The sequence below is a fragment of the Littorina saxatilis genome, linkage group LG16, assembly GCF_037325665.1.
Source record: "Littorina saxatilis isolate snail1 linkage group LG16, US_GU_Lsax_2.0, whole genome shotgun sequence".
NCBI classification, from domain to species: domain Eukaryota; kingdom Metazoa; phylum Mollusca; class Gastropoda; order Littorinimorpha; family Littorinidae; genus Littorina; species Littorina saxatilis.
The window spans coordinates 1760928-1788691 of NC_090260.1; the positions used below are offsets into that span (position 1 = coordinate 1760928).

Below are 27764 nucleotides of genomic sequence, written 5' to 3' on the forward strand. Positions count from 1 at the left end.
AGGCATGGATGCGTCCTCTTAAATGGACAGCCCTTCCCGTGTAAACGATTGAGTTCAAAATCTCAAATCTTACCAGAAGATATGGCCATCCTTCCGTTTTGAAAAATACCATAACTGAACACTCTGTATGGGTACTCTCTTTGGGAATGTAGAATTTTATGAATTAATTTCTTTAACGCCACACGTGTAAAACATTCCCTAAAAAAATCCCGGCAGCTCCAAAAACCAGTCAGGATGTTTATTCCTAGTATATGTTCAAGTCAAGAGATTTTTTTTCTGTAAGAGTCTTCGCAGATCTGTGTGGTGAGCAATCCTTTTTTGAAAAAGGACGTGCCTTTAAGCCTGTATAGACGGTTTGATTGTTGACGGATACCTGGTGGCAATGACCGCACGGGTGGCAAGAGGTAGTAATGCACAGATGACAACAAACCGACCTGCATTTAAAAAAAAAGTTAGGAGGCCTTGATAGGGGGAAACATTTTGTTAATTTTCAGAATCTTTATGAAGAAATAATGAACGAGAAGAAAGTCTGGCCTTGAAGTAAATGCAAATTAAACTATGTATACTTTTGACAAACTTTTTCTGTTCTTATTCACATGTTAAAATGTGTGCAGAGATCGTTAGTTACTTCCAAACAACCATGTTTCAGGCAACAGGCAAACGGACAATACTGGACACAGGCTATGCTGACCGGCTCATGGACTGACTACCTGATGCAGGAGTAGACCAACAGTGGAAAAAGTCTGGAACAAAATGTTGCAGAATGTGAACCATGTACCGGACCACGTGACAACCCAGTATCATCTTCAAACCATGCAGGAATCTGTTCAACACAGTCACACGATTTGTAAAAGTATATTTCAGCCTTCTGTAGCTCAGGGAGTTTGAACCCCACTCTTCATCCGTTTGGGAAAGTATTTCTGATTGTTTTGACTGCACAGGTTGGTAATGGTACTCTGATGCTTCTGCCGAGAAACCCCACTCGCTAGCGCACCAGCTGCCTGTTATGGGTAAGCGACGTGCCTGTATTTCCTGCAAAGCAAGACAGAATAAAACAGCAGCTTAGTTTGAGCTTTTAAGACATTCGTACAAGAGAAAACGTGTACGAGTTTGTTTGGAGAGGATGGATAGAATCATAAGACACACTGTGTCTATGTGACGTAGAGCAGGTTTTCAAATTCATGCTGAAGCACTGTGTGATCGCTATTTTTTGGGGCATATATCTTACCTTGATTTCAGATAGACTGGGAACCGAAATGAGGATGTTTACATGAATAAACTATGCTGATATGTATGTGTTTAGAAATAAAGAATATATATGATATATGATGGTTTTTTTTTTTAACCCAATGTGATATTTTTGTATTTGAAAACAAATTGTACACTCTGTTGTCAATTTTACTTTCAGATAAATAAATCTATCATAATGGAAATCATCTGTTTGTGTTGTGTTACTTACCCATTTTGATCAATGTTGAGTCGTCCATATTCCTGTGTGTACGCATAGTATGCAGTTTGAAGGTAGTAGATGTCCGAGCAAACATAGGAGGATGTGCTGTTAGGCTGTCTATCTCCTCATCCAGGTTTTCCAGATATTTGAATTTCGTTCCCTCTTGGAGTTTCTGCACTGACACCTGATAAGCAAAATACACGTATCACTCTGTGATCATGGCAACATGTATCATCTGTATGCCCCGTTCAAAAATTACCTTGAGATTCTAAGGTATACACAGAAATTGCACTGGATCACAAAAACAACACGAACAGTAGTACATGTAATGTATATATATATTCAGTTTAAAAATTCATGCAATGAGAGTCAATAACCCGATTTAACCCCAGGTAGATTCAGGGTCCCACTGACTGAATCTCATATGGTTGCTTTTCGGCACACACCACACATTTTTAATGGGACTGTGAGGTTTTGTTAATACAGTAAAATAATATAGTAGCAACGTACTGTCTGTTCGTGACGTTTGAGAATACCGATCTATGCACTAACGCATTGTCTTTTTGTAGTGTGACTGTCCGACATTGCGTACTCCTAAAAATCAATGATCAAAAAGTTTGAACTGCTGTAATCGTGTTTCAGCATATGTCTGACAGTGCTTATTTGCTTCCAAAACGGCTTGCGATATCACTAGCCATCAGCGTTTCGCCACTGCTCAGAAAATCTTATGATTTCAGATCTAGTTTGAGATCGGAAATCACGTGTGCTCGTTTAAAAAACTAAATTCATTTATTACTTCCCTTTGACCGTTTCGCAAGAAAAATGTCAGGATCACTATTAGTATTAGCACATGAAAGCAGCCCACCGCCATTTCAAAAAAGTTTCACTGTTTAGTGGTGTCGATGTCATGTAGTGTCTTACTGTCGCAAATAAAAATACCAGGATAATTGCAGTTTTGTCCGCAAGAAACAGACTTTGCGCAATGTTAACTTGCTGTCTACATGTTTTGTTGTGTGACTGAAAATTTACTCAGAATTCCAAGAGAAAATAAGGATAGTCGCGTGTGAACATCACTGTGGAAACATTTATTCTAAACTGGGCAGTTCAAGGACGAAATCCTTGATTAAAGATAGGAAAATAAACAACACCAGATGCCTGAAATAATAGCATAAATCAATGATCTTTACATGCTTACAGATCTGTGGAAGCACATCAACTGATCTGTGAAAAACACACCTGACTTCGATCTAGCATGCAAGAGGTAGCGACTACGGACTAGTAGTGTGTCAACATCACAACAAAGAGAATCACATACCATTTCGTATTGCCGCTTATGCTGGCTCTGTTTCAAGCAGTTCCTTGTGGCCTCGCCAGCATTTTGACGACGAAGAGGCTCAAACGGGCACGCTAAAACCTCAGGCTGGCTGAAAACCGGTCCGTATTCCACTTGTCTTCCTCACTGCTTGAGCCGGCCATGTTTGTTGTTCAAGGCTCGTGACGTAGCACACGTATGTGCACAAGGTCATGAGCCAAGACTGCGCGCGCGATGGAACGATTCAGAACAACCAAAAAACGAGTCAAAGTATACTTTTTGGATTTCTGTGTTCATTTTTACACACGCATTTGTGGTTGATGAATTAAGAGGGTCAACATATCAAAAGTGACCCTAAACCTTGGACTTTTCCTTTAAGCATCTTCAAAAAGCCAGTTTTATTACCGACCTGCTGCTCAATCCAAGAATAGCCAAAACCCAGGCGAAACACATGGTTTTTAATGTCACTAGCCCAAGTCTTAATCCCTCTTTCCTCTAAACGTTTAAGATGATCGTAAATTGCTCTTGGAATTCTATGGGAAGGCATTTCTAATAGTTTTAGCCAGTATTTAATTGCTTTCATAAGGGAATTAATAAAAAGTGGGTGTCTGCCCAATTCACCATATATCATGGTATTAGGCGTTTTCTGACTCACTGATAAGAGTTTCTTGCATGCATACATTTGGACCCGTTCAATTTCCGCAATTTCTTTTACACCCCATATTTCGGACGCATACAAAAGAGCAGGCTGAACTTGGAGGTCGAACAAACGCAAAAATACTTTTATATCATTACATTCTATTCTCCATAATGCCCGTAAAATATCCATCACTTTTTTCTTTGCTCGTGCAGCGATTTGCTCCATTGCTGTACATATTGAAAGTTTAGTTGTCAGTGTAAAGCCTAAGTAAGTGTAAGAGTTAACCACTTCTAGTAGATCACCGTTTAAATACCATTTCTCACGCGCTGCTAGGTAGCCTCCCTTGCGGAATACCATCACTTTAGTCTTACTAAGGTTGACTGACAGTCCCAGTCTACCGGAGGCCCTAGCAAGCACATTTAACTGGTTCTGCAGGCCAACAACCGTGTGTGAAACAAGGGCTAAATCATCTGCAAATAATAAAGCGAAAATTTCTTCTATTAGGTTAGATAAAGTGATGCCATGTCTTCCGTCTCTTTTTAATTCTTCAGCAACCTCGTTAATAAATAGGGCAAACATTTTCGGTGACAATAAACAGCCTTGTTTCAGACCGGTTGGTGATCCAAAGAACTCTGTATAGTCCTGACCAGCTCTGACGCAGCAGAGAACATTTTCATACATGCTCTTTAAAGTTTAAGCATTTTTCTAGACAATCCTTTCCGGCATAAGCATGCCCATAGCTTGTTTCTATTAATAGAATCGAATGCCCGACGGTAATCTATGAAAGCAACACAAACCTTTTTATTTTGCGCTAAACTTTTCTGGATTATAGTGTAAAGTGAGAAAATGTGATCAACAGTCGAGTATCCGGCTCTAAAGCCTGCTTGTTCTTCTACAATTTGTTCAGTTTCTTCCATCCACTGCGTCAGCCGCTTGTTCAAAATGTGCGTGAATATTTTACTGACAACACTAACAAGAGAAACACCTCTATAATTTCCCGGATCGTCTGTGTCCCCTTTTTTGAAAATAGGCACAATGATGGACTTGGACCAGAATTCCGGGAAATACCCCGTTTCAAGAAGAGCATTGAGGTAGTCATGTAAAAAAGGCATTACATTAATAGTCTTTATTACTTCAGCAGGTATTCCGTCCCAACCACTAGCTTTGTTTCGTTTGAGGTGTCCTATAGCATCCTTAATTTCTTCAGAAACAATAGGTCTGTCTGTTATGTGACAATAGTCTGTCGGCTCTGCATTTATAATTATATCTTCTTGGTCGCTTTGGTTTTCATCATTCGCGTTTAACAGAGTTTCAAAATGTTCCTGCCATTGGTCTAAACTAATGTTAGCTTTAGGTTGGGATTTTCTCAACATTGTGCGTACAGTACTCCAGAATTGGAGACCATCACCAGAAGAATCGACTAAAGCATTAACTTGTCTTTTTTTGAAACACTCCTTTTTTTCCTTCAGTAATTCTTTATATTCTTTCCTATAATGACAATATACTAACCTATTCAAATCCGTTTTCGCTTTTCTATACTCTCTCAAAGCTCGAGAGAGAGAGAGAGAGAGAGAGAGAGAGAGAGAGAGACAGAGAGAGAGACAGAGAGAGAGACAGAGCGAGCGAAAGAGGGAGGAAGAGAGAGAGAGATATAAAGAGAGAGAGAGAGAGATAAAGAGAGAGAGATATAAAGAGAGAGAGAGAGAAAGAGGGAGGAAGAGAGAGACAGAGCGAGACAGAGCGAGCGAGAGACAGGGAGAGAGAAAGAGGGAGGAAGAGAGAGAGAGAGATAAAGAGAGAGAGATAAAGAGAGAGAGAGATAAAAAGAGAGAGATAAAGAGAGAGGAAGAGAGAGAGAGCAAGAGAGAGAGAGAGAGAAAGAAAGAGAGAGAGAGAGAGAGAGAGAGAGAGAGAGAGAGAGAGAGAAAGAGAAAGAAAGACAGAGAGAGAGAGAGAGATGGAGGGGGGTGGAGAGAGAGTGAGTCAACCCAAAAAGAAAAGCCGGATAGCGATATTGACGTAACAGCTGTGTCAGTGTGGGTGAAAGACTACACGCTACCAGCCAGTACAGTGTGTGTTTTCGCCGTGAGAGCTTCGCTCATAACTTTTTTTTTATTTTTTAAATTTTTTTATAGCATCATTGTTTGAGCATCTCGCGACGGCTACAATGTTAAGACCTGTGTACGGGACGCTTTAAAACTGCTCGCAAAGGCAAAAGAAGTTTCGTTCAGGGAGAAGTCCTTACTTGTTCACTGCTATCCAGATAGTACTGGTTTGCCAGGTGATACTGTAACAAACGCTCGTATGGGTACGGCACTTTCCGCCTGGAGTTGCAGATCGAGACATTTAAAAAAGTTGAAACGGAATAGAATGGGATCGATGTTAAAAAATTAATGTCCTCGCACAATTCCGCCCGGACTTTTATCGCAAACGTTCGGCACTCGTTTTGCACGGACTGTTAGATAGAGACATCAGAACAGTGGGATTGGAAGAGAGTCGGATCAAAGAACGCGTGTGTGAGTGTGAACACAGCTATTTCATGGATGCCCTGCGTAGGGAGCGAGCAATTTTTAAAGAATTGATTTTGCAGATTGTCTCGAACACTTTTTGGACCCATCCTGAACTCAGGTCAAAAATTAGTTACTTCCCTTCGGGTCTCATTCTATCGATGTAAACTGGCCATAGCCGTGGATCGATGAGTATCAGAATGTTTTTGGACCGTGGTGCGTTTTTGCGCTAGACCTAACTTTTAAAATCTAAATAATAAATTGACAGCTTGTCACACAAACATTCTTTAATCATAAAAGAATTATTTTTTCATCAAGACAAGATCAGTACAATTCGAAGTTGTGAAAGTTTGAAAAAAGAAAAGCCCGGAAGCAGGGTCACGCAAGGGTCGTAGCAGACGGCGGTTTATGCATATCGCCGTTCCTCTCAACAGTCAAAAGCTTGTGAACCACAGCCGTTTGTTTCGTGCATAAAGACGTGCTATTGTAGATAAGCTCACATCGAGTCGCATTCAAATGACTAACTGACGACTACATTGTGAAAAAGGGAAACTGGATCACACGGGTTCACGATGGCTCAGGGGTAAGATAAACCACGCAAAAATACATTCTTTGAAAGTTGTTTGCTCTTTGCGGGGGGCACCTGGGATGTTCTCGGTCGGTGAGTGTTTAGGTGAAAGGGTGTTTGTGCTGTGTGTGGGGGCCTGACGGTGTCTGTGATGGTTTGCGGGAGGCTTGCTGTGCCTTTAATTAGTAAACAAAACGAACCATTCACAAGAAGAACTTCAACGGAAAACTAAACAGTACATTAAAGATTATGTTCATCAGTTCTTAACTTGCGTTGCTACTACTTTCTTGGCTGAATAAGAATACCCGTACGTTAAAACAAAGATTCAGAAATATAGGTAGTGCAAACATACTGGAATAATGGAAGCTGTCATTGTCTCTGCTACAACCTTCGGGAACGACAAAAAGAGGTTGGAGACAAAAAGTCAGTTGCACACGAATGGGGGTCGGGTTTCGGAAGGATGGGGGACGGTAGCCGGGGTGGGGTTTGGCATGTACAGCAACTTGAAGAGCGGAGAATCTCCACACCAGAATTTAGGGGAGAAAAGCTCGGTAAAATTGCAAAAAAAAAAAAAAAAAAGAAGCTATTTCATGGAAGCGGTTCTTGCAAACAGTACACACTTTAGAAAAGTGCTCATGAGTTGATTCCCTTGATTCAAATAAAGGATTGTTTTCTTCTTTGTATTTGCAAAGCACATTATTGTGGGGCTTTTAGTCAATAACGGATGTTCCATATATGCCAGTAGGTGTTTTTGTATGTGCTTTTCTAAGGGTTTAGATAGAACAGGTAAGAGGGAAATAGGTCTAAAGTTGTTTGGGTCTGTAAGATCCTTATTTTTTGGAAGGGGTAATACTTTTGCACACTTTAAAATAGAAGGGAACACGTTTTGTTGTATGCTTAGGTAATAAACATAAGTTAGGGAATCGACAATGTAAGGTAAAGCAAGTTTTAGCAACTTGACTGGAATCTTGTCTGGACCCATTGACTTCTTATTCGCCATTTGTTCTACCAGTTTTCCTACTTCGTGCACTGAGATTGGAGGAATAGAAAACGTGTCAGTTTGAGTCAACTTTTGTCCACAGAATGTTTTTAATTTTTCAAAACAATCATCCGTATCAAGGGAATCATTGTGATTGAGACAAGATTTGAAGTGAAATGAAGTGTTTGTTAAAATCATTTGGAGATATTTGTGAATGAGTATTGGTTGATCCCTTCCTAGATTTATGAAGGATTTCATTCACTGCTCGCCAGATTGTAGCTGTATCCTTTTTTTCAGAGATCAGTTTATTAAAATATTTTGCCTAGAGAGAGAGAGGGGGTAATGATGATGGTGGTATCATTTATAATGTATACTCTTAAGTAATAATACAAATAATAGATTCTTTTTGAAGTTCCACCCTACAATAATCAAAAGTCACTAAAATACAAGACACCCCTACACCCATAAGATTGGACAGGGTGACAGACAGGTAAGAGGATAAGTGAAGCAGACAGACATAAGACATACACACACACTCTTGCCTAAAATCTTATAAAAACCTACAATTTTAAACTGTGGAAAAAGTTAAGCTGAAATGGACACTTCGCCTTGGCCAATAACCTAACATATATTTGCATAGGGTAACAACTCTGACAAAAATTCAAAATTTCTATTCCTGATAAAATTCAACTTCTTTTCAATGTAATATCTTTGTTTTAATATTTTCAAAAAAACACTCAATGTGCAAAGAGGTGACTTTTTAATTTTACACAAATATAAATATTTATGACAAGGTAGAATCCGTTGTAAGAGTCGCAGCTGAAACCACCTTAAACTTACAACAATTAACAGTACTTTGAAATGGTTTCAAAATAAAATAATGTCCAATTCATATTACTTTTACTGGTGCTATTCCATTTTGAAACCGCGGATGGAATAACGTTAGACTGCACAAACACCTTCTTCACAACATGGTTTCCTTTTTTTTATCACTGACCACACTCTACTATCCACTGATTCATGCTGACAATTCAATGTCTTAAAATTCAATTTCTTCTGATAGCTTTTCACAGCGGATACAATTCGACAATACAACAAAATATCACTTTTAACATTAGGAAATAATTCAGAAAACTCTTGATAATTTAAATATTTACCATCCAAATTTACTAAATGTTTCACATATACAATTCCTTCTTCATGCCAACTCTTATAATAAATGCTTCTTTTACCTCTCACTATGTTATCATTATAAAAAAGACATTCGTACAAAAATTCATCAATATTAAAGCTGTGGTCTATTTATGACTTTCCGGGGCTACGAGGTTGAAAAATAGGGATACAATCATGTACAGCAAACGCTACCCGAAACCCCACCTATACGGCGTGTATGACCTTGAGAGCTTCAGTCAACGCTTGAATTTTGCAGGGATAACATCCGGTTTGCTCTCTCAAGACTGATCATATTTTATCTTCAAGAGAGATCAAGGGGAAAAAGTAACGCCCCGGCGAAGATTCGAACTCTCGACCTCGAGACCTCGAGACTTCGTGTCTCATGTCCTAACCACTAGGCTACTGCGCCAATTGAGAAAAGGAAGGAAAAACATTGATATGAATCCATGTTATGTTATTCTTGAAGCAGCATGATTTATATCTCTATCCGCCCATTGTTCAGAAGTGAATACATGTATAACTATTTCTTTGATGTCTGGTTTCAACTGCACAGAGCTTTGGAGAGATTCAATTACTGTTCTTGTCATTTTCTTGCATGTTGTAAATAGAGATATCGCAGCTATTTGCATGGCGCGAATTTCGTGTAGCATGACGGTGTAAACATGTACTGCGATTCCGTAAAACATGTTTGCAAATAAAGGCAAATTTTAATGGCAATTTTTACGTTTTTGCAACGCATGAATGGTAATTCAAGCGTAGAATGATATAAAATTATCAAATTTTGTTTATCTTTGACAACACTGGTGAAGTGGCCTAGCGGTTAAGACATCGGCCCCGACATTTCGAGGCCCCGAGGCCTTGAGTTCGAATCCCTGCCGAGTCGTTTATTTTTTCTGCTCGATCCTTCTTGACAAATATGCTCAGCTCTGCGAGAGCAAACCGGATGTTACCACTGCAAAATTCAAGCGTTGACTGAAGCTCTCAAGGTCATACACGCCGTATAGGTGGAGTTTCGGGTAGTGCTTGCTGTACAGAAATCTGTACATGATTTTGTCCCAATTTTTCAACCTCGTAGCCCCGGAAAGTCATAAATAGACCACAGCTTTAACAGGTAAACATTTTGCATATAACTTTTCATAATGCTTTGACACATCTTGCCAAAACTTGTTTTTCACCGTATTTTTCAACACTTTTATATAATTGCTACCAACCAGATTCACAATATTTAGTTCTGGATACATATCCATAACAAATCTCTTCAAACATGAATCACCACACACAACTGTTCGCATCCAATCAATCTTCAATGTTGACAAAAATACATAAATATTCACCATATTTAACCCCCCTTCTTCAAGGGGTTTACACACCACTGTCTTTTTAATTTTTGCTCTTTTACCACTCCATAAAAAAATTAAATAACAACTTATCCAATTCTTGCAATAAGTTATTATCAGGATCGGGCAGACACATAAACAAATGTGTAATCTTTGACAATACAAGGGTTTTAATAACTATTATTTTACCTAGTGGGGTAAGATGTCTCTTTCCCCACATATATACAATCTTTTTAATATATTTTAATTTATCCTGATAATTAATGTGAACAATACATTGTAAATCAACCGAAAAATGTATACCCAAAACCTTAAAAACACCAGGGTTCCAGCAACAATTTTGATCTTGTAAACATCTAACATGCGAATTATTTGTACTAACTATCCAAATAACATTTGTTTTATCGTAATTCATATTCAAACCAGACACATTTGCAAACAGTTTAAGCGTACGTATAGCTTCTACAAATGACTCCTTACTTCCATCTAAGTAAAGGGTGGTGTCATCTGCAAACTGCGACAGTAAAATATCTCGTTCTTTTAATCTAATCCCTTTAACTTTATCATTTTGTTTAATCATCAAAGACAAAATTACTGCACAAATTAATTCAAATAAGGTGAAAGAGAACTCCCTTGTCTAACGCCTCTGTGTATCTCAAACCATCCAGTATAATGGCCATTTACAGTTACACATGTAATAATATGCTTATAAAAAGTCTTTACCCACTGTCTGAGTTGCGGTCCAAAGTTAAAAAAATCAAGACTTTTCTCAATAAAGGACCAAGAAATACTATCGAAAGCTTTTTGGAAATCAATCGTCAACAAGAGACCAGGAATATTATGCTCTTCTGTGTACACGAGTGTATCAAACAGTTGACGTATGTTTTCACTAATACATCTGCCTTTGAGAAATCCCTTTTGGTCTTCATGTATCAACATTGGCAAAACTTGTTTAAGTCGGTTTGCAAAACAGGTAGAGTACAGTGTTCAATAATGTAATAGGACGCCAGTTTTTTAAATACCGTTTAGGTTTACCATCTTTGGGGATACATGTAATTATTCCTTGTCTCTGGGTTATTGACATCTCTCTTTGTTGAAAACTACAATTTACTAAACGGACAAGAAAAGTACCAATATCATTCCAAAACATTTAAAAAAAAACTCTGTAGTAAATCCATCTGAACCTGGGCTTTTATCGTTTTTCATTGAGCGAAGGGCTGCTAAGGCTTCAGCTTCTGTAATTATGCCCTCAAGCATCATACTTTCCTCTGGAGATAATTTAGAGGCATTTAAAAGACTAAGGTCAACATCCTCTACATTCCTTTCTGCATATAATTTATCATAAAACTGTTGAACTTCAATCATAATATCTTCCTGATTATATACCATCCTTCCTTCATCTGTTTCAACATAATTCATTGCTTTATTACAAAAATGTCGATTTTCCAAATTACAAAAAATACTTACTAGCACGTTCGCCTTCATTAATCCATTTGACCTTTGATCTCACAGCCATTCCTTCACATTTATGAACCCGTAATTGCAATAACTCTCTGAGTTTTTCTTCACGAGTGGTTAAATCTTCATCCCTAAATGTGGATTCCAAAACATTTATTTATCTTAATACATTTTCTTCTTTTTCTCTTTTTTTAATTTTTTTTTAAAGGAGGCATATGAGATAGCTTTGCCACGTATCTCCACAAGGAGTACCGCCAAAAATAACTGGCTGATTATTTCTAAATGTAAATCACAATTCAAAATATTCTCAATACCATCAAAATCATCAATCTTTGCACACTGTTTCTTAATATCAAATATCACTTTTTTAATAATATCTACATACTCCTTATCACGCAACAACGAGTTGTTAAATTTCCAATAGGGTTTGCCTCTAGGTTTCTCTTCAGATTTAAGTGAAATATACACTGGGCTATGGTCTGATCGATAACTCGAGCCTATATTCACTCCATTAAGTCTGTTCATTAAATTTTCTGACACAAGGAAATAATCAAGACGGCCTTGTTTTACAGTATTAAAGCGACGGAGGACCGTGAACTGATGAAGACAGCGGAGAAGAACTGAGACGGGGAAGGGACAGTCTCCAACCTCAATGGCAGTCAGCTGCGGGCGCCTGCTTCTGCCACAGTTGTCAGGAATGGTCAACGCTAGCCACTTTATGAACCCGAGAATGACAGGTCTTCAGATGAAGAAAGAGTAAGATTGGACTTAAGCTTGTGTAAAGGCCACTCAGACGCAGAATCTCAGCATCGACGAGTCGATGGTGCCGTATTACGGCAGGCATGGCGCTAAACAATTCATTCGTGGTAAACCAATCAGGTTTGGGTTCAAAATGTGGGTTCTGACCACTCCTCTGGGATACATCGTTCAGTGCGAGCCCTACCAAGGAACCACAGGACAACCGACAGCGTACCCGGGCGTTGGCATGGGAGGGGAGGTGGTTCTTATCTCATAGCCGAGCTGCAGGAAGTGGAGAGATGCTCGTTCCACCTGACGTTTGACAATCTTTTCACGAGTTTGAAACTGGTGGATCGGCTGTCGGAAAAGAACATCGCGTGCACAGGCACAATCCGAGCAAATCGTCTCGAAGACTGCCCACTGAGAGATGTGAAAGACATGCAGAAGACGCCAAGAGGAACCTTTGACTATGCCACAGACACAAAGTCAGGTCTCATTGTCGTGCGATGGAACGACAACAATATCGTGAACGTCGTCTCAAACAAGGTTGGGGTACATCCACTTCAGGTGGCAAAGAGGTGGTCAAGGTCAGAGTCCAGGCAAGTTCAACTCCCACAGCCCTTCCTGATTCGCCACTACAACCAAACCATGGGAGGTGTTGATCGCACTGATCAGAACGTTGGCAAGTACAGGGTTGCCATACGCTCGAAGAAGTGGTGGTGGGCCATCTTTGCCTACTGCCTAGACGTCTGTATCCAACAGGTGTGGCATCTGTACCGAGCAACTGAGGCTGCAAAGAACAAGCCGCTGGATCTTCTCGCCATCCGCAGGCGAGTTGTCAGGGTCTACCTTGGCCGCGCTTCACACCATGCAGCACCTGACCGTCAAAGAGGCCACGTTTCTGTGGACAAGCGGGTCTTGGAAGAGATCAGGTTTGACCGACTGGACCATCTGGTGGAATTATGGCCAACACAACTGAGATGCGGAGCTTGCGGCAAGAAGACCAAGCATCGTTGCTCAAAATGCAAGGTCGGGGTTCATGACCGATGCTTCCGGCAATATCACACTAAATGGTGTTCTTCAACGTATGTGAACCACGACTGCCACATTCTATTCTTCAGTTGAATTGAAGTCAAAATGACAAAAGCCACCGACTGTTTCCAGAGTCAGAAACGAAATGTCGAATTGACAATTGTGTTCACAGTTTGTTTCATTCTGTACAGAATGTTAGAATGAACAGTTTATTTCCCATTTATCAAAGGCAACAATTGCTCAAAATTCAGTTGTGTGACTTGTTTATGTTATCTTGAATGATTTTATTTCAATAAAAGTTCAGATCATCTGTAATTTTTGCTTTTCTATGTAATGTGAGAAAGTAAGAAAACCCCTACCCTCTCGTGCCCACTGTCCTATATATGGGACGGTAACATTTTGTCTTCTAAATCACTAATTTCAAAGTTGTACTCCAAATGAGTATGAACTAGGTCAATTATAGACCAAATACCATGCAAACAAGCAATTTTTGTTTGAAAATTTTTTTTGGGCATATATGGGTTAACAAGTGTAACTCTTATATCATTTAACTCAACATCCATAATGATATAACAACCATTATCAAGGATTTTGACTGACTGAACACAGAGATTCGGCTGACCTTTTGCGCATCGGTTTGATTTGTTCACTATCCTTTTTTTTTCTGTGAGCGTGCACACACACACACACACACACACACACACACACCCCCCCCACACACACACACACACACGCGCACATCTGAAACGCTGCCTCATCCCCCACCACCTCACCCTCTCCCCGATTAGGAAAAAGACAGAAATATAATTTGTTACAGTATTTTCTAACGCCCGAGCAGATATTCTCGAAACAATGTTGTTCTTTGTGACCTTGGTCGTAACGGAAAAATCTAGCAGTCTGCTGAGTAACGGATGGCGCATGAAATGAGTCATTTGTGTTGTTTTATTGAATAAAATGCTATACCAGCGAAAAATAAACCAGAAAATACATCTCTGAGTCTGACAACAAAAAAACAACAACAACAACAACTCAATTCATGTCTGCAAAGGAAGCAGGACAGTTGCTGATTTCAGTACTTTCTTTCTTTCTTTATTTGGTGTTTAACGTGGTTTTAAACCACGAAGGTTATATCGCGACGATGATTTCAGTACGTATCTAAAGAAGTAGATGCCCATAATTATTGCGAGCAAAATTGCGTGCAGATCTGTCTAAAATCTGTATTTTTCTGTTTAGTTTAAACATTCTGCCTGTAAGAAAATGTCTTCTTCAAGCACCTATGATACATGAGTCTTGACAATGATCGCATTCACATCTTGCACCATTAACAGTGCAACATCCATTGCTGTTTTGTAATCCTGCGTTTTGAAGAATTTGAGTGATCGCCCTTGATTTCAAAGCAATTATATATGAGTGTCAGGTAAATTCCCATTTCATGTTTTTAGTGAGTAGAGAATAACTCAAAAGTCCGGGCGGAATTCCGGCCGGAATTGCGCGCGGACAATAAATGTTCATGCGGAATTTCTCACCAATCAACGGCGAGAATAGCTCAAAAGTCCGGCGGAATTCAGCGGGGACATGGTGTATCTGGCGTTCCATAGATTGACACCTACACCGCTCAGCATACCATAGCGTCCATGTTAGACCAGATATGTGAACAAAACTGACTGGTTTGGGTGCAGATGTGATTGTTGTGTCTAATGACATGCTAAACATGTTTCAATTTAGTTGTTCTGATTTGTTGTCGATTTTATCGCGGGAACCTTGATTTTGCGAATTTGATTTTGGGGGGGTGTCTGTGTTGTAGGTTACACTGTATTGACACTACGTCATGTAAACTCAATCTGTTTTCTGAACAAGGTAGGGAAATCAATGGCCTTTCCAGTCATATACTTGGTTTTACAATCAACAGCCTCATCAGAAAGATCTGCCTTCAAACGCATTTATAAAGTTTTTTTATGACGAGTAGTCTAGATGTACATGATGTTTTAGGTCACACACAATGTTACCAAGCCATGTCACAGTATCAGATGTACATCAGTGATGTTTCAGGTCACACACAATGTTACCAAGCCATGTCACAGTATCAGATGTTCATGATGTTTCAGGTTAGAGCCAAGCAGCACGATGGCGAGCTCTCAGGAACACGAGGACCAAGGGTCAAGGTTGTCAAACAGTGAGGTAAGCGAACAAACTTGACCACTAAATACACCAACATTACAAGCTTTAAATTGTTTATTTTGAGGGTAAATCATTATGTAGGCCCGTTCAGACTCCCTATCAGCTGTTCTGAGGGTTTGAGAATTGTCACATTATTTTAACACGAACCAAAACGGAGGGGAAAAACACAGCTGTAATGATCAGCGGGATGGGGGTAATGGTTATAGTCGGAGAAGTCCAACACAGCTGTGATGATGAGAGGAATGGGATAGGGGTGTGAGACGGAGGAGAAAAACACAGCTGTGATGATCAGAGGGATAGGGGTAGTGGGGTTAGACGGAGAAGTAAAACACAGCTGTGATATCAAGAGGGATGGGGGTAGGGGTTGGAGACGGAGAAGTAAAACACAGCTGTGATATCAAGAGGGATGGGGGTAGGGGTTGGAGACGGAGAAGTAAAACATAGCTGTGATTATGAGAGGGATGAGGGTAGTGGTGTGAGACGGAGGAGTAAAACACATCTGTGATGATGAGATGGGTGGGGGTAGTGGTGTGAGACGGAGGAGGAAAACACAGGTGTGATGATTAGAGGGATGTGAGTAGTGGTGTTAGACGGAGAAGTTAAACACAGCTGTGATATCAAGAGGGATGGGGGTAGGGGTTAGAGACGGAGAAGTAAAACATAGCTGTGATTATGAGAGGGATGGGGGTAGTGGTGTGAGACGGAGAAATAAAACAGCTGTGATGATGAGAGGGATGGGGTAGTGGTGTGAGACGGATGAGTAAAACACGGCTGTGATAATGATAGGGATGGGGCAGTGGTGTGAGACGGAGGAGAAAAACACAGCTGTAATGATGAGAGGGATGGGGGTAGGAATGTGAGACGGAGGAGGAAAACACGGCTGTGATAATGAGAGGAATGGGGCAGTGGTGTGAGACGGAGGAGTAAAACGCAGCTGTAATGATCAGCGGGATGGGGGTAGGGGTTAGAGACGGAGAAGTAAAACACAGCTGTGATAATGAGAGGAATGGGGTAGGGGTGTGAGACGAAGGAGAAAAACATAGCTGTGATGATCAGAGTGATGTTAGTGGTGGTGTTAGACGGAGACGTTAAACACAGCTGTGGTGATGAGAGGGATGGGGGTAGTGGTGTGAGACGGAGGAGTAAAACACAGCTGAGATGATGGGAGGGATGGGGGTAGGGGTTAGAGACGGAGGAGTAAACCACAGCAGAGATGATTAGAGGGATGGGGGTAGTGGTGTGAGAGGGAGGAGTAAAACACATCTGAGATGAAAAGAGGGATGGGGGTAGTGGTATGAGACGGAGGAGTAAAACACAGCTGTGGTAATTAGAGGGATGGGGGTAGTGGTGTGAGACGGAGGAGTAAAACACAGCTGTGGTAATTAGAGGGATGGGGGTGGCGGTGTGAGACGGAGGGGTAACACACAGCTGTGATGATGAGAGGGATGGGGGTAGTGGTGTGAGACGGAAGAGTAAAACACAGCTGAGATGATGAGAGGGATGGGGGTAGAGGTGTGAGACGGAGGAGTAAAACACAGCTGTGATGATGAGAGGGATGGGGGTAGTGGAATGAGACGGAGGAGTAAAACACAGCTGTGATGATGAGAGGGATGGGGTAGGGGTGGGAGACGAAGGCGGAAAATACAGCTGTGATGATGAGAGAGATGGGGTAGGGGTGTGAGACGTAGGAAAAAACCATAGCTGTGATGATTAGATGGATGTGAGTAGTGGTGTTAGACGGAGAAGTTAAACACAGCTGTGATATCAAGAGGGATGGGGGTAGGGGTTAGAGACGGAGAAGTAAAACATAGCTGTGATTATGAGAGGGATGGGGGTAGTGGTGTGAGGCGGAGGAGTAAAACACAACTGAGATGATTAGAGCGACGGGGGTAGGGGTGCGAGCCGGAGGAGTAAAACACAGCTGTGATGTTGAGAGGGATGGGGGTAGTGGTGTGAGACGGAGGAGAACAAACACAGCTGTGATGATGAGAGGGATGGAGTAGTGGTGTGAGACGGATGATGAGAGGGATGGAGTAGGGGTGTGAGACGTAGGAAAAAAACATAGCTGTGATGATTAGAGGGATGCGAGTAGTGGTGTTAGACGGAGAAGTTAAACACAGCTGTGATATCAAGAGGGATTAAGGTAGGGGTTAGAGACGGAGAAGTAAAACATAGCTTTGATTATGAGAGGGATGGGGGTAGTGGTGTGAGACGGAGGAGAACAAACACAGCTGTGATGAGAGGGATTGGGCAGTGATGTGAGACGGATGAGTAAAACGCAGCTGTAATGATCAGCGGGATGGGGGTAGTGGTGTGAGACGGAGAGGTAAAACGCAGCTGTGATGATGAGAGGGATGGGGTAGGGGTGTGAGACGGATGGGTAAAACACACCTGTGATGATGAGAGGGATGGGGTAGGGGTGTGAGACGGAGGAGTAAAACGCAGCTGTAATGATCAGCGGGATCGGGGTAGTGGTGTGAGACGGAGGGGTAAAACGCAGCTGTGATGATGAGAGGGATGGGGGTAGTGGTGTGAGACGGAGGAAAAAAACATAGCTGTGATGATTAGAGGGATGTGAGTAGTGGTGTTAGACAGAGAAGTTAAACACAGCTGTGATATCAAGAGGGATTGGGGTAGGGGTTAGAGACGGAGAAGTAAAACATAGCTTTGATAATGAGAGGGATGGGGTAGTAGTGTGAGACGGAGGAGAACAAACACAGCTGTGATGATGAGAGGGATGGGGTAGTGGTGTGAGACGGAGGAGTAAAACACACCTGTGATGATGAGAGGGATGGGGTAGTGGTGTGAGACGGAGGAGTAAAACACAGCTGTGATGATGAGAGGGATGGGGTAGTGGTGTGAGACGGAGGGGTAAAACACAGCTGTGATAATGGGAGGCATGGGGTAGTGGTGTAAGGCGGAGGAATAAAACACAGCTGTGATGATGAGAGGGATGGGGTAGGGGTGTGAGACGGAGGAATAAAACACACCTGTGATGATGAGAGGGATGGGGTAATGGTGTGAGACGGAGGAGTAAAACACAGCTGTAATGATCAGCGGGATGGGGGTAGTTGTGTGAGACGGAGGACTAAAACACAGCTGTGATGATGAGAGGGATGGGGGAAGGAGTGTGAGACGGAGAAAAAAACACAGCAGTGATGATGAGATGAGGGGGTAGGGGTGAGAGACGGGGGAGTAAAACACAGCTGTGATGATGAGAGGGATGGGGGTAGTGGTATGAGACGGAGGATGAAAACACAGCTGTAATAATGAGAAGAATAGTGGTAGGTGTGGGAGACGGAGGAGTAAAACACAGCCGTGATGAGGAGAGGGATGGGGTAGGGGTGTGAGACGGAGGATGAGAGGGATGGGGGTTGTGGTGTGAGACGGATGAGTAAAACACAGCTGTAATGATGAGAGGGATGGGGGTAGGAATGTGAGACGGAGGAGAAAAACACAGCAGTGATGATGAGATGAGGGGGTAGGGGTGAGAGACGGGGGAGTAAAACACAGCTGTGATGATCAGAGGGATGGGGGTAGTGGTATGAGACGGAGGATGAAAACACAGCTGTAATGATGAGAAGAATCGGGGTAGGTGTGGGAGACGGAAGAGTAAAACACAGCTGTGATGATGAGAGGGATGGGGTAGAAGTGTGAGACGGAGGAGTAAAACATAGCTGTGATGATGAGAGGGATGAGGGTAGGGGTGTGAGACGAAGGGACTAAAACACAGCTGTGATGATGAGAGGGATGGGGGTAGGATCTAGGAGTGTGAGACGGAGGAGAAAAACACAGCAGTGATGATGAGATGAGGGGGTAAGGGTGAGAGACGGGGGAGTAAAACACAGCTGTGATGATCAGAGGGATGGGGGTAGTGGTATGAGACGGAGGATGAAAACACAGCTGTAATAATGAGAAGAATAGTGGTAGGTGTGGGAGACGGAGGAGTAAACCACAGCTGTGATGATGAGAGGGATGGGGTAGAAGTGTGAGACGGAGGAGTAAAACACGGCTGTGAGGATGAGAGTGATGGTGGTAGGGGTGTGAGACGAAGGAGTAAACACAGCTGTGATGATGAGAGGGGTGGGGGTAGTGGTGTGAGATGTAGGAGGAAAACATAGCTGTGATGATGATAGGCAGGTTGTAGTGGTGTAAGACGGAGGAGTAAAACACAGCTGTTATGATGAGAGGGGTGGGGGTAGTGGTGTGAGACGGAGGAGGAAAACACAGTTGTGATGATGAGAGGGATGTAAGTAGTGGTGTTTGACGGAGAAGTTAAACACAGTTGTGATATCAAGAGGGATGGGGGTAGGGGTTAGAGACGGAGAAGTAAAACATAGCTGTGATGATGAGAGGGATGTAAGTAGTGGTGTTTGACGGACAAGTTAAACACAGCTGTGATATCAAGAGGGATGGGGGTAGGGGTGTGAGACTGAGAAGTAAAACATAGCTGTGATGATCAGAGGGATGGGGGTAGTGGTGTGAGACGGAGAAGTAAAACATAGCTGTGATTATGAGAGGGATGGGGGTAGGGGTGGGAGACGGAGGAGTAAAACACAGCTGTGATGATAAGAGGGATGGGGTAGGGGTGTGAGACGAAGGAGAAAAACACACCTGTAATGATGAGAGGGAGGGGGTAGTGGTGTGAGACGGAGGAGGAAAACACAGCTGTGATGATGAGAGGGATGGGGGTAGGGGTGTTAGACGGAGGAGTAAAACACAGCTGTGATGATGAGATGAGGGGGTAGGGGTGTGAGACGGAGGAGTAAAACACAGCTGTGATGATCAGAGGGATGGGGGTAGGGGTGTGAAACGGAAGAGGATAACACAGCTGTGATGATAAGAGGGATGGGGGTTGGGGTGTTAGAAGGAGGAGAAAACCACAGCTGTGATGATGAGAAGGATGGGGGTACTGGTGTGAGACGGAGGAGTAAAACACAACTGTTATGATGAGAGGGATAGGGGTAGGGGTGTGAGTCGGCGGAGCAAAACACAGCTGTGATAATAAGAGGGATGGGGTAGGGGTGTGAGACGGAGGAGTAAAACACACCTGTAATGATGAGAGGGAGGGGGTAGTGGTGTGAGACGGAGGAGGAAAACACAGCTGTGATGATGAGAGGGATGAGGGTAGGGGTGTGAAACGGAAGAGGAAATCACAGCTGTAATGATGAAAGGGATGGGGTAGTGGTGTGAGACGGAGTAGTAAAACACAGCTGAGATGTTGAGAGGGATGGGGGTAGGGGTGTTAGACGGAGGAGTAAAACACAGCTGTAATGATCAGAGGGAGGGGGCAGTGGTGTAAAACGGAGGATGAAAACACAGCTGTAATGATTTGAGGGATGGGGGTAGGGGTGTGAGACGGAAGAATTAAACACAGCTGTGATGAGAGGGATGGGGGTAGGGGTGTGGTGAGACGGAAGAATACAGTGTTGTTATTCAAAAGACCTTGAACAGGTTCAAACATTTGAGGAGACAGTACATCGTCAGGTCTTTGATTCCAGAGGGAGTTTCTCAACGCCTGGTTCCCTAACCTGCACAGGGACGTCTATATGATCCCCCCGCACCATGTAGACACGGTGCACGTCACAAAACAACACACCCAGGGAGGTGACTTGATCGACGTGCTGAAAACTCAACAACAAATCGACAGTGATATCACTAAGCGTACAGAGGTCAGTGACGTCGTACACATAGACAGAGCGCTGAAGAAAGTCCACTGCTGCATGAATAAGATCAAGGACAAAGCAGAGAGTCAGAAAGAAGTTTTAATAATAATGACTCAAGGCAAATGTGGCCTTTACGGCGCTGGTTCCCGAAGCCTCTACACTGGGGCAGCCGCCAGGAGCATGAACAGCGACGAGACAGAACCTTTAGTTCTGCAAGAAGACTTAGTTCTGGAGGAAGACTTTGTTGATCTGCTGGTCATTGATCGTAACCGGGGAGTAATGATGGGGGCAATCATACGTCAGACAGAAGAGGACCCTCATGCAGTTCAAGAAGAATTGCGGAAGGCAGCTGATTACCTGCAGCAAGCTGGAGATGTCGTGAAGCGTTGTGTTATGACGCCGTACACTGAATCTAACACTGCCTCCTGTCACTCTTGCGTTGGTCGGTGTGGTCGTGTTCGGTAGAAGATAATCTGATCATTCCGAAAACGTGTTTTTTCACCTTCCTTATATGCTAACTGTCAATAAATAATGTATAGTTTGTGCAGAAATAATGGTTCTTAATTATGTTCGTGTAATCAATACGTTACGACAGTTTATTGGATATAGAATGTGCAGTCAACGACTGTCACTGTGTCGGGTACTAATCAGTGATGTCAAAAGTCTTTCCCATCAGGCGCCACCCTTTGTTTGTCTGCCATGCTGAACAGATCGCTAAATATTTTGCCTGGAGTCTGATGACAGGTAAATCACATTTACCTTACTCTGTTTACGTCGTGTGAGTTTTTACGTCACTCCGTTTACGTCTTATGCACTATTACGTCATTTCATGTCTGTATCTCTGCACTTTTGGTTTTATTTTGTTTCATGGAGAACACACGCCAGAGAATGGAGAGATACAGGCAGCACGATTTACCGTGTGACTTCCTTCTGCAGGGTTACTTCATCAAATCAGTATTCGTAATTTACAGGTGAACACACTGACACACCTGTCTGTTCTGTTACAGTGACGTCATGGCAGAGATCTACAGGTCGTTGAAACAACGGGGTATTGTATACACACTGACACACACCTGTCTGTTCTGTTACAGTGACGTACGTCATCACAGAGATCTACAGGGCGTTCAAACAACGGGGTATTGTATACACACTGACACACCTGTCTGTTCTGTTACAGTGACGTCATCACAGAGATCTACAGGGCGCTGAAACAACGGCACATAACGGTCAGCCTGTGGGCGGCCGGCGTTTTGCTTGAACTACCTGCCGACATGGAGCGTTATGTGCACCACCTGACGCAGCCCCTGAGGTCGCCACCCAGTGTGGTGAGAGAGGTGGAGCAGGCTCATGCTATGAAGGGAGGAAAGGTCCCGAAATACACCGCGCCGCCTGTCGCCCCGCCCTCTGACGGCCCCCCCGTGATGAGAGTTGATCATCTCTACAGCTGGGGGGGTGACACACAGGGACATGAGGGTGACTTTCCATGGCGGTGTGAGAGATGCGGGCAGCTGGTGGCCGACTTACTCACCACGCTACGTGTCGGTCAGTACACCTCTGTCTGTCTGTCTGTCTGTCTGTCTGCCTGCCTGTCTGTCTGCGTGGCTGCCTGCCTGTCTGCCTGTCTGTCCGTCTGTCTGTCTGTCTGTCTGTCTGTCTGTCTGTCTGTCTGTCTGTCTGTCTGTCTGTCTGTCTCTCTGTCTCTCTGTCTCTCAGAAAACAAGAAGTGTGATTCAGGTGATTGTGCAACATTTTGATGACGTCATTTTATTGATACAATGAGCGAAATGAATGAAGATAATTACGTCATGTTTCTGTGACCTCATTAAGAAATAACGTCACCAGTCTGCCAGAGTGAGGTGTTTGACACTGAATAAAACATTTTTTGTGTGTGTACAATTTGCAGGTGGTTGTCGCGCTGCTGGTGTAGATGTCGTCCCTGTTCACGGGTCGCTGACACCGGTGATGGCGTGGGAGTCAGACATGGGTCGTCGTTGATGTTTGTTTTGTGGTTGTTGCTGCTGCTGGTGGTGTCGTCGTCGTTGTTGCTGCTGCTGCTGATGGTGAAGTTGTTGATGTTGTTGCCAGAGATGTCATCGTTGTCGTCGTCGTTGTTGTTGCTGATTGTGTTGTCGTCGTTGTCGTTGTTGCTGGGGATGATGGCGTTGTTTTCATCATCGTTGTTGTTGTCGTTGCAGTTGGCGATGATGTATTTCACACAACGACGATGTGGTGTTGACGGTGTGTGTGATGTTTCAGGTTGCCATGACCACGCTCCCCACGGGCAGGGCGGCCTCACCTTCAATGACGTCTTTGTGCTGGGTGTCATGAACTGTGACACAGACACAACGGATGATGACGACTGGTCACCAGCACCCTTCATCCGGGGCCTTGAGTCACGCGGCGTCCCCACCCGTAAGGTGGCTCATAACGACACAGCGGCCGTTAGACAACTGGCGGAAATGACGTCTGCTCCCACAGGTGAAGAGAGAGCGGCAGGTAGGGGTCGAGACGAGGCGGTGACGGTGGCCCATCAGGACACAGTGTGGGGCTTGGAGAGACCCGTCGTCGTCTACCTGGAGGCTGATAGTGTGTTTAGTCTGTATGATGCTGACCGTACCGGCCGCCTGAGATCCATGTCGCGGTCCACGGCCCAGGTGATCTGGGTGAAGCCTGTTGAGACATAGACAGCAACACTGAGAGACACCCACATCTCGTCACCGCCACCACCAACACCCGTCTCTCCTTTACCTCCCGGCGACCTCCAACAACAACAACAACAACAACAACATCAACAACAACGTCCACAACACCTACGACAACAAGTAAAACAGCAATGGACTTATTTGCTTCATGACTTAAGACAGAACAGTACCTGCCGTCACCCCCTGCCGCTCTCTGACAACGACGACAACATCCTCATCGCCTCCACCACCATCACCGCCCACACCGACTCCAACAACAACAATAACTACAACAAAGACTACAACAACTAAAAGCGAGAAGTTTTATTGAGTCTATTCAACTCGAACTTAGCACAACAGCCCTAGGAACCTGCCGCTCTCTGACAACGACGACAACATCATCATCGTCACCTCCACCACGAAATCAACCACCATTATCATCACCACCGACAAAACACCTTGCGTGAAATTTCGTCTTTATAAAACACAGGGAAAATTCATTTAGAACATTGGTTTTCCTTCAAAGTCAAGAGTGTGATGACGTCAAATCTAACAAGGTCATCAACAAATGACGTCACAAACCTACCATTTCCTTGTTGAGTGGAGAATCTGTGTGTATGGAAAGGGACGTAAACCTGTTTCCCTCCCCCTTTCTCCCTCTCGCTTACTCCTTACCTCTCCCCCCCCCCCCCCCCCCCCCCCCCCTCTTTCTCTGTTTCTCTGTTAGTGTGTGTAGGGGGGGAGGGAAAGAGAGAGAGAGAGAGAGAGAGAGAGAGAGAGAGAGAGAGAGAGAGAGAGAGAGAGAGAGAGAGAGAGAATAAAATTAATAAGATAAAATCAATATTTAAGAGCTTTATGATATAACTTATTAGCATTTGCTGCTTTTTGAACAACAAAACAAACGATGTAACTGTAACAATTAACGCATAATGTCACAATCATTTGCAATTTAAAAAAAAAAGTATCATTTTTGTTTCGACAAAACAAAGAGAGAAAGCGAGAGAGAAAGACAGACAGAGATGAGAGAAGACATTCGTGTTCATCTCTCAATCTCTGCCACAGAGAAATGTCGGTTGACATTTTACAGAAATGAGAACACATAACACATCGCAAACAGTGTGAACACTCTGCCACTCATACCAAAGGAAATTCAACCTGAGAATATCACGTTCAGCTAACTATTGTAAATATATCCTGACAGAGCACCTGTAACATACAAACGACTAATAATTTGTATAATCTAACATGTAAATAACTTTGCAATTTTTGTAAATTTGATGTTTAGCGATGTATTGACTGTTTCAAACATTTTCTGTCGTGTACAGTTTCCTTTGTGTGAGAAAAGTAATACATTCTACGTTTGAATTTTAAAAATCTGGTTTGTTAAACTTCGATATGCATCTGTGTGAGTGTGTGTATGTGAGTGTGTGTCTGTCTGTACGTGTGTCTGTACGTGTGTCTGCGTGTGTGTGTGTGTGTGTGTGTGTGTGTGTGTCTGTCTGTCTGTCTGTCTGTCTGTCTGTCTGTCAAATATAACGTCATCAAAGAAAAACGTTTCATAAAGATCTGTGCTGTAATTGTGTAAGCATCGCTGAGCGCGCACATACACACACACACACATACAATCCTCAGGGGAAAAAAATCACATTCAATCGAAAATTAACTGAATGGGGGTGACAAATATCGTGCATAAACTACAAACTGAAATTTGGAGTCTCGCGCGAAACATCGCTTCGTCGGAACTACACAACGGAGCGTCACAAAATGTAACATGGTGACAGGGTCGCAGGCTAATTGCCCTCCGACAACTGCCGCCCATCGGGGAAGACATCTACCCCCCACCCCATTCTTTTCTGAGCACTCTTCGTGCAAGTGTTTACAACAGTCAATCACCAAGTGTGTGTATCTGAATATATACATATAGAGACTGAGAGAGAGAGAACGAGACGCTGTCAAATCTTGTTGCCTGAGGGGGTGGGGGGGGGGGGGGTGATTAATGTGTATGTCACTGTGTCTTATGACTGTGTGCAGGGTGTGGGGGGGGGGAGGGGGGATAGGAGGTGCACAAGTTACCCCAGCTGTTCATCACTGTGTCGTATGATCAATGTATTGTGTTGTGTGCTGTGTGGAATGTGTGTGTGTGTGTGGGGGGGGGACATGAGCTACACAAGTTTCCCTTGCTGTTCAACACTGCGTGGTATGAATGATGTGATGTGTTCAGAAGGGGTGGGGGTGGGGGTGGGTGGGTCAAGAACGGATAAAGTACACACGTTACCCCCCCTGTTAAGCACTGTTGTGTATAATTAATGTGCTGTGTTGTCTGGTGTGTGCAGAGTGGGGGAAGTAGGCCTACAGGTTCACAAGTTACCACCCCTGTTCATCACTGTGTCGTATGATTGATGTGTTGTGTTGTGTGATGTGTGTAGAGTGGGGGTGGGGGGGGGGGACGATGTTACCAAGTTACCCCCACTGTTCATCACTGTGTCGTATGATTGATGTGTTGTGTTGTGTAATGTGTGTAGAGTGGGGGGGGGGGGGAGACGATGTTACCAAGTTACCCCCACTGTTCATCACTGTGTCGTATGATTGATGTGTTGTGTATTGGGATGTGTGCAGAGTGGGGGGGGGGGGGGGAGACGATGTTAACAAGTTACCCCCACTGTTCATTACTGTGTCGTATGATTGATGTGTTGTGTTGTGTAATGTGTGTAGAGTGGGGGTGGGGGGAGACGATGTTACCAAGTTACCCCCACTGTTCATCACTGTGTCGTATGATTGATGTGTTGAGTTGTGTAATGTGTGCAGAGTGGGGGTGGGGGGAGACGATGTTACCAAGTTACCCCCACTGTTCATCACTGTGTCGTATGATTGATATGTTGTGTTGTGTGATGTGTGCAGAGTGGGAGGGGGGGGGGGGGAGACGATGTTACCAAGTTACCCCCACTGTTCATCACTGTGTCGTATGATTGATGTGTTGTGTTGTGTAATGTGTGCAGAGTGGGGGGGGGGGGGGAGACGATGTTACCAAGTTACCCCCACTGTTCATCACTGTGTCGTATGATTGATGTGTTGTGTTGTGTAATGTGTGCAGAGTGGGGGGGGGGGGGGGGGAGACGATGTTACCAAGTTACCCCCACTGTTCAACACTGTGTCGCATGATTGATGTGTTGTGTTGTGTGATGTGTGCAGAGTGGGGGGGGGGGAGACGATGTTACCAAGTTATCCCCACTGTTTATTACTGTGTCGTTTGATTGTTATGTTGTGTTGTGTGATGTGTGCAAAGTGGGAGTGAGCAAGAAGAGGAGGTACACAAGTTACCCCCGTTGTTTATCAATGTGTCGGATGATTGTTGTGTTGTGTTGATTAATGTGTGTAGAGTGGGGGGGGGGGGGGGGGTAGGGGGGGAAGGGGGGAAGGGGGCAGAGGAGGTACACAAGTTACCCCCACTGTTCATCACTGTGTCGTATGATGAATTTGCTGTGTTGTGTGATGTGTGCAGAGTGGGTGGGGGAGAGGGGATGGGGAATGAAGAAGAGGAGGTACACAAGGAAACTGCACTGTTCATCACTTTGTTGGATGATGGATGTGTTGTGTTGGGTATTGTGTGCAGAGTGGGGAAAGGGGGGGGGGGGGGGAAGAAGTAGAAGAAAAACACAAGTTATCTCCACTATTCATCATCGTGTCGTATGATTGTGAGTGAGAGTGTGTGTGTGTGGGGGGGGGGGGGGAGATGGAGGGAGAAGAGGAGGTATTTAATTTACCCCCACTGTTAATCACTGTGTCGTATGATGGATTTGTTGTGTTGTGTAATGTGTGCAGTGTGGGTGGGTGGGATGAGGGGGGGGGGGCGGGTAGAATAAAGAAGAGGAGGTACACAAGTTACCCCCGCTGTTCATCACTGTATCGAATGTTGTGTGATGTGTGCAGAGTGGGTGGGTGGGATGTGGGGGGGGGGGGTAGAACAAAGAGGAGGAGGTTCACAAGAAAACCGCACTGTTCACCACTTTGTTGGATGATGGATGTGTTGTGTTGGGTGTTGTGTGCA

General features: G+C 43.7%; 2 protein-coding genes and 1 long non-coding RNA gene across 4 annotated transcripts in view; 2 read left to right on the forward strand and 1 right to left on the reverse strand.

The window, feature by feature from the left end:
• LOC138950176 (uncharacterized) overlaps nt 1–24398 on the forward strand; it is a 59862-nt gene extending 35464 nt beyond the window's left edge. The window contains exons 1-2 of one of the 2 annotated variants that reach the window (XM_070321914.1): nt 21667–22580; nt 23295–24397. In XM_070321914.1, the coding sequence (XP_070178015.1) occupies nt 22310–22580; nt 23295–23722 (699 nt within the window). In that variant the 5' untranslated portion in view covers nt 21667–22309 and the 3' untranslated portion in view covers nt 23723–24397. Of the gene's footprint in view, nt 1–21666; nt 22581–23294 lie in introns of those variants that run through there. The other variant, XM_070321916.1, reaches the window with a different exon arrangement.
• The window catches only part of LOC138951437 (uncharacterized), a 197192-nt gene that overhangs the window by 67827 nt on the left and 101601 nt on the right, over nt 1–27764 (forward strand). The gene's annotated exons all lie outside the window — the stretch shown is intronic.
• On the reverse strand, nt 943–3111 carry LOC138950173 (uncharacterized). The gene is made up of 3 exons (XR_011450538.1): nt 2766–3111; nt 1460–1634; nt 943–1032 (listed from the first exon to the last, which is right to left on the reverse strand). It is a non-coding gene; the product is annotated as an uncharacterized lncRNA (long non-coding RNA).